Below are 12,835 nucleotides of genomic sequence, written 5' to 3' on the forward strand. Positions count from 1 at the left end.
TTCTTTCCTCAGCCTCTTGTCCTCACACATTTATCCACATTAATTAATTATATGCTAAATTGAACGAATATTATTGTTTAATTCAGTGAAGATAAAGACTCACACCATCACACTTTTTTATGAAAGGCTGAGAGGTGCATCCATTTAATCGTTTCTATTTATTATTAACCTTTTTACACTTAAATATTCATATGATGTGTTTGTTGATGTTTTAATTCAACTTTTTGTTTCTAAATTTTATATTACGTAGTTATTATTTAGTTTCAATGCAGTTTTATGAGTTTAGAGTAGTTATCTTACTGTAAAAATGCTAGCAGACATTGAACTAATGTAAAATAAACTAACATGTCTGAGACAGACTGTGTGGATGTGTCATACAATTCCAGTCATGATTATCACTTTCTCTGGTAAATCCTCATTTTTTATTTAAGTTTCATACAGTAGGAAAACATTTTATTTTCAGGCCCTTCCTACTCTGTTTCCATAATGCAAGTAAATCAGCAGATGTCCTAAATGTTGTTGTGGTTAAGAACATTTACTCATTCCAGTTTGTACAGAGCAGCGAGCTCATTTTAGAAATGAATCAGCAGACAGATGACCTAGTTATAAGTTCAACAGGAAACATTTTTCTGACCTCACCTGCAGCTTTACAGTAAATTCTGAGGTGTAACTCAATATTCCCATACACTTCCTTAAACTCAGAACAGGCTTCTCTATAAACAGCCAGAGAGTGAGATGAGAGCTGGTTTTTTGGTGGTTTTTTTTTTTTTTTACATTTTTTTAGTCTCTGTGAGGTTGTTTTTTTTTTTATACTTCACATTAATTCCCTGTACAATATTTAGTTTAAACTAATATGAATTTAAAAAATACATAGATGAAGCACATTAAACTCACATAGAAGACAAACAAGCTGAAGTGCTGTCCTTTTATATCCCTCTTATAACAAATTATCCACAGTAAAGTAAATAGAGCTAATATCTCATTAATGAGCTCATGTGTTGTTCCACTGTATTAAATACTCAGGCTAGGTTGATAATCAGCCTTCGTTTTACTTTGCTTCCTGTGCAAGTCTCAGGTTGTAAAACTGAAGTCTGATTTCCCAGGAAGGAGTGCAGACAGAACAAAACAATTCAGATTCAGACAACTTTATTTATCCCAGAGGCCAATAGCAAAACCATGAAGGACCAGCAGCAGCTCCCTTTAAAGTAAGTTCATGTTTATGGTTCACAGCACTTACTGGTGCAAACACAATCCCATTAAAGAATAAGTCAGCAATAAAACCCTCAAAGACCCAAAGCATCTTTCTGCACTTTACAGCCCAACAGTGCATTTCCGGCATCCACGCACTCTTCCACACATGATACTGAAAAAAAGAAAAAATCAGGAGACTTAGTGTGGTCAAACAGCTGATTTTAGCTCAAACAGCACTCTTTCTTTCAGTCATTACCATTCTGCGCCTGAAGCCATGACACGGCCTTCATGGCCAGAAGCTCCCACTCGTCCTTAGAGTCCATCTTGAAACCATGAAGCCAGATCAGAGACAGAATGGTGGCCCATACTTCCTGGCTCACCTAAATCATTAAAACAAGGGGAAAAAACAGGCATTGGAGGATTAACAGAGCTCAACAGAGAAAACTCATTTTTTTCATCTGCTTTGACTTTGAGGTAAATATCTCATTCTAATCCTTAAAGGACATTTCAGAAAATCTTTACATCTATATTTTGTATCCTGGAACCAAACCAGCGAGCTACCTGAACACTGATGATAAGTAAGCATTTAAAAAACAGGTATAAGACATGATTTTCCTCTAAGGTTGAAGGAACTACACATCCCACAATCCATTGCAATTCTATTAATTCATTGTAAATGACAGCTCTATGTTGTAATACACTGTACTTTGAGTATATGTTGTGTTTCATAATATAGTAGCTTGTGCTGTCAACAGCTGACACTGTGAACATTTTCATGATACCAACAGGCTCCACCAATCAAAGACATCGCTGTAACACTATAGGATTATGGGTAGTGTTGTTTTTTTACCCAAGATTGTAAATAAACCAAGAATTTTTATAGAGTAGTGTTATTATATGAACTTCTTCCTGCTATAGGAGCATGTACAGAGGCTGTTAAAGGTCTACACACTTCTGTTAAATACAACACTTTTGCTAGAGAGCCTGGCTGCAGACATCAGACATCCATAAAGATGGACATTTGGACATTTATAAACAAACAAAATTGTCTACTATGTTGTTTTTTTTTAACCTGTCTTTTCAGTCCCACACCTTTATCAGTCTAACACATTGAAAATCATCTTCATCGACCAGTGACCTGGTTTTAATGTCTATATGATTCAATGCTGTTGATATTTTTAGGAAGATCTCATCTTGGGGGTTCTTAAGGGCAGTTTTTTTCATAAATAGGATGATCAACTACAATCATAAACTAGAATTATAAATCTCCTTTTTTTGCTTTAATGTAGTGTTTTCCTTTGTAGACAGACAAATAGAAAGAAAAGCTCTCAATTGCTCTTTTTTCCTCACTTTTTACATCACAAAAATGTGCATTTTAAAAGGTGTGTAGAGACTGTACCATTGTTTTACACTCTGGAGTAGTTAGAACATCATGACTTATAATCAAACGTGCCAAGGAGAAAATAAAAGTGATTGTTACTTGCAGATTTACACTCATTAGATCTGTTTTTGGTAGTGTAGCGGTACTGAAGGGCTTCAGAAATTCTAGTCCAGCTTTCTTATTGTTTTCCATGTATATATGTACAGTTTATGAAAATAAATTTCATTTCCTTTATACTTTTATCTAGTTTAAGTTTTGTTGATTTATCGTTTGCCGTTTTGCTACCATGTCAGGAAACACTTCACAGCTACCTGCTTGTATTAATAGAAATGATTTCTTTTCAGTGTTACTCACCGATGCAGGCTTTTGCTTCTCCACCTCTTCACTGGTTTTGCCCACTGCAGCAGCAAGATCTGGAGCCAGGTCCCAGCAGCCAGATGCCTTCTGGAGGGAGACCAGCTGGAGCAGAGGGTCCATGGGGGGACCCTCTGTCTGAGACTTACACATGCTTACTTAGAGAATCAACATAAAGGATAAAGTAATTACAGTGGGTATTAATATTCATTCAAAACAGTCGTTGTGTAGTTAACATGCACAGTAATAAACCAATCATTATCTGACTTCTGAAGACTGATCACTCAAGTCGTGATGTTAACAGCATAATCTGATTTGTTTTATTAGAAAAAGGCCACTATTGTAGAACAAAAAAATCATATAAACATGCCCAATCTGTTTTTATGAACACTTTCTGCGATCTCTACATCAGTCAAGTACACAAACACAAACAGAAAAACTAGGACGATCAAGAACGACCCCTGGAACAGGCCAAGAACACCTCATTTTTGGCTAAATTATTAAAATGGTGGATTTCCTGGTGGAGTAGGAGATTTGCTCCAGGAGACTTTTTTGTAGAGCTCCCTGAGCCGAATCTACACACCAAAATTCATAACTCTAGGTCAAAGTCCTTTTTGGGGCCGTTCCCAGAAGCACGAAAAGATGCACTGTTGAGGCAATTCCTGAGGTCATCTGTGAAACGTATATCAACCTTGCATTTTGCACACCCTATGTATGAGTGCCCTTTTCAATTTTTATTTAATTATTTATTTATTTTTTGAGGACGAAAAGGCACCCATAAAGGCTTGGAATGCATAGAAATAAAAATAATGACAAACTCTGTCAGAAGGAGAAACAGCGAACACGGTGAGCAGCAAGAGCGCTGGGAAGCAGCATTTTTGGAGTGAAGCTGAAACGGCATTTCATGCTCTGTGAAATGAAGGGTCTCTCTCTGTTCTCTGTGAAACATTCTGGGCTGCATGCTTTTATGTACGAAACTGGTAAAGCTGAGTTGAGTTGAGTATGCATATCCTACATCTCAATTATGGAAGTAAACATACAGATGGCAAAATACCCCAGAGAGTGTATACAAAAAACGATAAGGTTGGTTTTACAGGAAGTGAAAAACAGATTCTCTGCCATCTCTCTGCCATGTTTCTGGTGAATTGTTGTTTTTGTTGTGAGACACATTTGCACCATGAGTGAAGTTATCCACTGAGTTAGAGTTCATGCCTGTGATTTTAGGTGTTTTTAAAAGGAAGCATGGTGGATATGCATCATCAGTATTCATGCCCTTGCTAAGATGTTGACTCCCTACTTTGTTCTTGCCAGAGGAGACCCACCTTGCCACTGATTTTCAAGAGTAACAGCAGCTCTGTCATGTTGTAAAATATTATAGACTTTCAAAATCGTAGAGTAACTATATGTAGCGTGGACGATTTTAGAGACTTCTAAAGAGTTAAATTTTACTTTCATGAGTTAATTTAGCCCTTTAAATTTTGCTGTGTATTTTACTTTATTATAAAGGTGTGACTTTATCGGAACAACCTGGTTGGAGATCTATTCTCTTGTTCTTGCCAATAAGGAAAGATAATATTTTATGGTACAACTCCTTAGTAGCTACTCAGAACTTAAAGGGGACATATTTCGCCCTTTGAAGACAAGTTAATATTGGTCTCAGAGGTCCCTAAAACATACTTGTAAAGTCTGTTGCTGAAAAAACACTCCAGTATTTGAGTTTTCCATGTCTAGACCCCTCTGTTTCAGCACTTCTCAGAACGAGCTGTTTCTGTGTCTGTGGCTTTAAATGTTAATGAGCTGTCAGACTCCACCCCTGACCACACCCCTCTCAGGAAATGGATGTGGCTCTCCTGATCAGCTGGTAGCTGAGAGGAGGATCAGGAGAGGAGGGCGGAAATTTATTCCCAGTGGGGAGGGCCAATCAAACCTGGGGGTGGGGTTAACTCCCTACATGAGGTCATGAGAGGAAAATCTGAAAATGGCTTGTTTCAGCACACATTTTCTGAAAGGTGGAGAAAGAGGGGGGAAAAGGGAATGAATTTTTCCGGTACTTGAGGGCATTGTGGACAGGCCAGGGGCACAGATTTTTGTTAGAGAAGCCTGAAAAAGTGATTTTTGCATAATATGTCCCCTTAAAGGTAAACTTTTTACTTTTACTTAAGTCAGTTTTAACTAGACTGACTGTTCTGTTACCTGAATACAATAGTGGTGTACTTTTCCCACCTCTGCTCTGTGCCCAGGTGAGCTAACATCATTGATATGTTTGTATTTTCTAACCAGCACTCCATATTCAGTGATATTTCCTCAGAAAACTCAGTTAAGCTCTAACTTTTTCCCCAATTACTCTTCTTCATTGTGATTTGCTACTCTGGGATAACTGCTGGCTGCAACACTGAAAAAAATAAATGCAGAGTACAGACAGAAAGGTCTGCCCATGGCTGTATGTATTTCAAACGTGGAGCATAAATGAGCCTTTACTCATTTTAAATATTTCACTCTAAAGATACACCAACAGTGGCCCTGAAGGTCAACTGGAAAAATATTTTACTGAATGCAGAACAGGAAAAGCATTTTAAAGAACAGAAGAAATTTCGATAAAGGCAAAACAATTAATGAAACATAAAAAATGTACTTGCACTTGACTTTGAGGGCCACCGTACTTAGGGGCCCCATATTGCCTAGATGTACTGCAGTTAGAATATTTTAGCTGGTCATTATTAAAGATTTCATTTCAACCATTATAACTTTAATCCATTTCTAATATGATTTTCTTTTGTGTTTCTGAATATTAATGAGACATAAATATTAACAACTGGACAAAAGTGAAGTGAAATCATTAAAGAACAGAACAGTAAAATAGATAACATCCATAAATTATTCTAAAACCTACCTGAATCAAAAGAGTCACCTGATTCATATAGGTCTCCAATCCAGCATGCCACTCCAGGTTCCTCTGTTAAAAACATGATGATAAATGAATGTTAAAAAAACAGATCTGCCCAGTCTGTTCATGGCCATATCTGACCCATGTATTTGAAACACAAGAACACTCAATGATTAAAAAACAATGATGAATGAATTACATTTCCTAACTGTAATTTAAACTTAATTAGAACACTTTTAGACTGTGATTCTAACTCACTGCTTTTCTTTGTTGAGGAGTCTTGACATTTTAAACTTAATTTCCACTTTTTTCTAGATTTTTCTCTTGTAGTGCTGCCTTCATAGAAGAAACTTCTGCCACCTCCAGGAGCTGCTGAGAGATTGAAATAAACAGCCTGTTAAACATGACCCTAATAACTGTAGACAAAAAATAAGATTAATTAATATAAACCCCACATATCCCCCCACTAGGGGGCTCTCTATGGGCTGAGATTTGTGCCACTAGAAACTGAATTTGAATAATGATATATAATTTGAATAGCATGACACTGAATTTGAATTTAATGTCTTGAAACTGAATTTAATGTTTTGAAATTGAATTTATTTGCTTTGAAACTGAATTTATTTTCTTTGAAATTGAATTTGTTTGCTTTGAAATTTTATTTTAATGACTTGAGCATTCAACTCTATATATTCCTTAAAAATAAAAAATAAAAAATTCAATTTCATTTCATTCAATTCAAATTCAGTTCTACAGTTCAATTTCAGTTCAGCATGGTACACCGTTTACATCATCCACCTCCGTGAGGAAGAGTAATTGAGCACAGATTCTCAACTGAATGTGACTGCCGAAAACACGAGAAAAAGAACTGAGTGGAGCTGGTGTCTTTTCCACGATGTCTCAAGACCAAGCGGCAACCTCCGGTCCTGAAAAATGAAGCCAATGCAGAAGTGCAAAAAATTGCTATACCGCGAGTGTCCACTTGAGGCTGTCTGCAGGAACACCGGAAGTTCTGTCTGGACACATGTTAAACAGCCGGTTTTGACACTAGAAATAAACTGGTTTACAGCCTGGTTCAAAAAACCAAACCTGTCTCATTAGCTAGAGTCTTATTGTGCTCCCATTGTAGGGGGGGTGAATTTATTTTGTACCACGATCGTTTGGATTATATTTAGGATGAAAGCTGATTGGCATGTCTCATTTGATTGACAGATAGCTTGGCAGGCAGAGGTTACGTTTCTGTCAACCAGAATGCTAGCTAGCAGGCTGACAGGAAGTCACGCTTAGTGGGCGGGCCGTTAGGTTGATCCAAAGTTCGGTTGAGACACGATTTCAATATGGAAGACTCCACGGATTGGCTTCAAGAGTCGTTTGAGTCTGCCTATTATAAGCAGATGACTGACGTCACACAGGGTGTCCAATTCTTTCTACAGTCTGTAATCAAGACCAGGGACGCAATAATCAGGTTTGTATTAAACTTAAAATTATTCATATTTATCATCATTTACAGGAAAAAAACGCAATGCAAGTCCTCACATTACTGTAGCTATTGGAGCTAGCTAATGGTTCAGCATAGCTTCAGTCAGTCTGCGCTGTCAGACAGCCATTCCCCCTGTTCATGCTTACCTGTTCAGTAACAAGTGCTACTGCAGCTCTCAGAAAGCCTGTCTGTCCCGTTTCCTTCCATGCAAAAATTACTAAAAGTGATTTTTGATGGTACAACATGAGCAGCAGGCTTGTGGGAATTTAACGTTTTATGCGCGATTACCACAATCTCGTGCTGAAATCTTTTTCTTACTTGTTTCCTCTCTCTCACTCGTTTCCTTGGAAACTGGATAGACAGGCTGTTTGACAGCTGCAGTGCACCTGTTACTGAACAGGTAAGTATGAGCAGGGAGAATGGCTGTCTGACAGCGCAGGGTTTCACATCAGTGACCGATTATACCTGAGAGGGATTTTTGCCAACCATCTGAGCACTTTGCTTAATTCGATAAAAGTTTTCTCTCTCCGTGATCAACAAACTACCGGACAGCTTCCTCTGGCGGGGCGCTCCTCGCTCATTACGCTCTGTCATTATTTAAAAGCCTCATTCATACACGGAGCACTGCGGTGGTGTATTGCATTCACTTGAAAATTAAAAAAAATCCTCCTGTTTTTACGACATAACTATCTCATAAAAACAGGAATTTATTTATTTTTGAATTTCCTGTTTTTACGAGATACTATCTCTGTTTTTACGACATACTATCTCGTAAAAACATGAATTTATTTTTTTTTTATTTTCCTGTTTTTACGAGATAGTATCTCGTAAAAACAGGATTCCCCCTGACGCTCTCCTGCATGACTGGTTGTTGCATTTCATCACTGGCTATAACAGGAAGAACAGCCAGGCAACAGCAGGCGATGTGGATACAGCCAATGAGTTCAACCAGTTCTACAGTAGGACTCAGTGGCCAGTGCCTCACCCTCTCCCTCACCCACCAGTCCTACAACCATTCTCTCATCTTCAGCTTCTGCGCCCCCAGGCTGCAGCACCCCTAACACCAGTGCGTCTCCCCCTCTCACACCTCCCTCGCCCCTGTCTCTCACAGAAGACGCAGTGACTACCCCTCACTACCTCCCTCTCTCACCGCCCCTCTCCTTCACAGAGGACCAAGGGACTGCACTCACCCCACCCCTTGCCCCTCACAACAGAGGAAGTGAAGGGGGAGCTTGAGAAGCTTCGCCCGGGAAAGGAAGCAGGTCCTGATGGCGTGTGCCCAAGGCTGCTGAAGGTCTGCGCTGCACAGCTGGCAGAACCACTCCAGAGGATCTTCAATGTGAGTCTTCAAACTGGCAGGGTCCCAGTAAAACATCATGTCTGGTCCTGGTTCCTAAGGTTAGGTGCCCAGCCGAGATCAATGACTATAGACCGGTGGCCCTCACATCACACATTATGAAGACACTGGAGCGGCTGCTCCTTCGCCTGCTGCGTCCGCAGGTGGAACATGCGCCCGACCCTCTTCAGTTTGCTTACCAGCATCACTTAGGAGTGGATGATGCGGTCCTCTATATGCTTCACCGGGTCCACTCACACTTGGATGTACCAGGTGGTTGTGTAAGGATTATGTTCTTGGACTTTTCAAGTGCATTTAACACCATCCAGCCCCTCCTTCTTCAGAGCAAACTTGAAGATATGAGGGTTGATCCCTCCTTCACTTCCTGGATTACAAACTACCTCACAGGGCGGCAGCAGTTCGTCAGGCCAGGGAACTGCGTCTCAACGACGGCAGTAAGTAACACTGGGGCTCCACAGGGGACTGTCCTGGCCCCATTCCTGTTCACCCTGTACACTGTAGACTTTAAGTACAGGTCCAAGTCCTGTCACATTCAGAAGTATTTGGATGATACTGCTATTGTGGCGTGTGTTAGGAATGGACAGGAAGGGGAGTACAGGGACCTGATGAGGGCCTTCAGTGACTGGAGCTCTGAGAACTGCTGAACACCTCCAAGACCAAGGAGATGGTCATTGACTTTAGGAGATCTAAGCCCCGGCTCCTGCCTGTCACCATCAGAGGAGAGGACATTGAAAAGGTACAAACCTATAAGTACTCCGGGGTGCACCTTGATGACAAACTGGACTGGACTGCAAACACCGATGCCCTGTACCGGAAGGGGTAGAGCCGGCTCTTCTCCCTCAGGAGACTAAGGTCTTTTGAAGTATGCAATGCAATGTTGCATATGTTCTACCAGTCCATGGTCGCTAATGCTCTCTTTTATGCCGCAGTCTGCTGGGGTGGCAGCATGACCGATAGGAATGCCAGACGACTTGATAGACTTGTGAAGAAAGCAGGCTCTGTGCTTGGCAGGAGTCTGGACTCACTTGGGACTGTGGTGGAGAGACACACACGCAGCACAGTGCAGTCCATCCTGGACAATGTGAGTCACCCCCTCCACAACACCAGAGAAGCAGCAGCAGTGGGAGGCTCATCTCACTGCGCAGCAGGTCTGAGAGGTTCAGGAGATCTTTTGTCACCACAGCCATCAGGCTGTATAATTCCCTGATCAAGGGTAGTGGCTCTTAACCGGACTGTTGGCTGCCACACCCACTGACAGACTCTTTAAATGTCGACTGTGTTGTGTATTTTATTTTATATTCTTATTCTGTGTTTCATTGTATTTTATATACTTATTTATTATGTGAGCTATTGGATACCTGAATTTCCCCAAGGGGATAAATAAAGTATCTATCTATCTATCTATCTATCTATCTATCTATCTATCTATCTATCTATCCATCTATCTATCAGCCAGTTATTAGAGGTGTGGGGTTAAGTAGTCAGAATCTTTCAAATCCCGAAAGATGTTGATCCAGTGCAGATTGTTCCTCAAAAATACCCACCAGTTCTCTATGTGTTGGTTATGATTGCTTGAGCCAGACAAATAGCATCTGCATGAAAACTCATCCACATGATCATGTCTCAGGAATATCTGCATCTGCTCCACATAACAGTTCTCTGTCCCTAGGTCTGATCGAATTCTGTTTTCACGAGATAATATCTCGTGAAAACAGGAAATTCAAAAATAAATAAATTCCTGTTTTTACGAGAAAGTATCTCATAAAAACAGGAAAATCAAAAATAAATAAAAAATCCTGTTTTTATGAGATAGTTATGTCATAAAACAGGAGAATTTTTTTTTATTTTCAAGTGAATGCAATACGCCACCGAAGAGGACAGAAAAGCAAAAAATAAGTATTTTAAAGGTGCTGTTGGTAAGATTTTGGCACACAGCCAGCTAGTTTGAGATTTGAAAACCAGTACAGCCCCTCCCGACCTGTTTCTCTCTCAGTTCACTCCCCACACTCCTGTTAGCCCCTCCCACAATCTCGCGCACAATCTAGTTTTAACCAACATGGCGTCGGACAGTTGTCAACAGATGGAGCGATGAATATGGCCGTATCTGATTCTAAGGTAAGAAAGCTTGTGATGTCTAAATATAATTCAAATATAAGCTCAGGGATTTACATCCTGCTATTTCACATGAATATTTGTCAGAAACGACGCTCAGATAGCTTATACCAGCCAAACAAGGACGATGCTAGCAGCTAGCCGGCTAGTTAGCAATGAACTAGCACAGTATAGGTTTACAAACGCTAGCGAGCACCGAACAAAGAAACACACTTTTATTTTCAGTATGAAAAAGACGAAAGCCTCGACTCCAGCGGTGGCTAAAAGTCAGGACCATCCACAGCTGGAAGGCGAGGTGTAGAGGGAGCCGGGTCGGCGCGACTGAAGCTGCGGAGCCGAGGGAGAAGTGGCCATGGCTGGACGTGGACATGGAGGACCGACAGCCTACAATCCGATACACAGACATCTTTACAAGCTCAAATAATGGCAGAAGAATGAGTGTGTCTTTTGAATACATACTTTCCACGTTGTAAAACTGATGTAGTTGACCCCTATAGTATAAATTTGTAATGAGGCTGTTTATTTTACTTTACCAGGTTAGAATTAGAGGCCTCACCCTGGAGCAGCTGCAGAGATGACTGAGATCTTCATCACCACCCAGGGGTTCACAGTCATCATCATTCATGTTTGTTTTTAATACACTTATTACTCTGTGGACATTTACATACGTTTCACTTTTTAGGTTCCAGGCTATCATCTTTAATTCTTTTTTTTTTTTAAACTGTATACATTATATTTTTCCAGTTCAAAATTTGATTCTGCTTATTACCTTAGTGTTACTTTGAGCGATTTCAACACTTGATATACTTTTACTTTGTTCTCTTAGACTTGTAAACTACTTGTAGATATGCAGTTATAACATTTTTACTTTAGAGTAGACTTAAATCATAAATGTGCCATGTATATGTTTCGAGCCACTCTTCTAAAAAAATCATCCTCTCTTATGTAAGAAATCACTGTCACTTTGTTTGATACACCACCAAGTACTATGATGCATAAAAGATGAGAAAATGTGGTCCAACAGTATTTTATTAGGTAAAATAAACAGCATTTTTGTGCATAAGATATGGTTCTCAGCTAGCTGTCTAACATGGTTGAAATAAACAGTGACTGCTTGTCCTATGAGATCTTCAGTGCAGCACACTGGGACATGGTCTAGAGGTAGGAGTACAGCTCTAGGAGTTTAGTCTTAATCCATGGTTTAATACAGTTTCACAGCTGGAAGTGCATCCCACCATTGCTCCTTCTGAAGATCACCACCTGACCTGATTAAACAAAAATGAAAGGCACAAAAGAAATCAGAATACATTGGTCCACCGTCCAATGCCTGTAAATTCAACAGTGTGGCTGTAGATGATCTGTGCTGTATTTCAATGGCCTTGTTGTATTGACCACTCTGACATATTTTTATATAGATGAAGCTGCCCTCTTATCTATTCAGGGTCCCAGGTGTTTTCTGATCACTTCCTGGGAGTAATAATGTGGGAATGAACTCAATGGATCTGTAAATAAAACAAAGGGGCTTCTAACCTCCCGTGAACGCATGCTATGAAGACAACAGTTTAATCGTTTATGCAAATTAAAATCTATTGTGTCTCTAAACCAGTATCTAATACGATGCCATACATTCGTTGTCATTTATTCTATAGCACAAAATCATGATAGGAAAAGGGAAACAACTAAAACCGGCTCCTCCTTCTGGTAAGTGTTGTTTCCACATGACTTTAAACCACGTCTGTGCTAAGCAAGCTACATACGAGAATTTTACCTTCTCTGATTAGCTGGTAAAATGACTCTAAAACTAAAATATGATCTGAGTAAATCATCCTACAAATGCAAAACAATTGGAAAATGTTAACTAGGAGCTGTAAACTGTAAAGAAGCCTCTCCGGGCAGCACCGCTATGTTTAAACGCAGCCCCCCAGCAATGTCGTCACTTTGCTCAGTGTAATGTGTACACAATAAGTCCCGGTTTTCACGAAGAAGCGTTCCTGGGCTCTGGAAAAACGCTTCATAACGGGTGTAATGTCTGTCCAGATAGTCCTGAATTTCCCCAAGAAATCCCCTTAACTCGGG

General features: G+C 40.0%; 1 protein-coding gene across 2 annotated transcripts in view; it reads right to left on the minus strand.

Annotated features, from left to right (window-relative positions):
* Window positions 1-881: 881 nt before the first annotated feature.
* Window positions 882-12,835, minus strand: part of LOC121520734 (von Willebrand factor A domain-containing protein 5A-like) — a 40,411-nt gene continuing 28,457 nt past the window's right edge. Inside the window, exons 17-21 of one of the 2 annotated variants that reach the window (XM_041804342.1) lie at window positions 6,069-6,179; window positions 5,817-5,879; window positions 2,927-3,084; window positions 1,448-1,571; window positions 882-1,363 (exon numbers count right to left, since the gene is read on the minus strand). In XM_041804342.1, coding sequence (XP_041660276.1) covers window positions 1,284-1,363; window positions 1,448-1,571; window positions 2,927-3,084; window positions 5,817-5,879; window positions 6,069-6,179 — 536 coding nt within the window. In that variant the 3' untranslated portion in view covers window positions 882-1,283. Of the gene's footprint in view, window positions 1,364-1,447; window positions 1,572-2,926; window positions 3,085-5,816; window positions 5,880-6,068; window positions 6,183-12,835 lie in introns of both variants that reach the window. The other variant, XM_041804331.1, reaches the window with a different exon arrangement.

The sequence above is a fragment of the Cheilinus undulatus genome, linkage group 2 (assembly GCF_018320785.1).
Source record: "Cheilinus undulatus linkage group 2, ASM1832078v1, whole genome shotgun sequence".
Taxonomy (NCBI): Eukaryota; Metazoa; Chordata; class Actinopteri; order Labriformes; family Labridae; genus Cheilinus; species Cheilinus undulatus.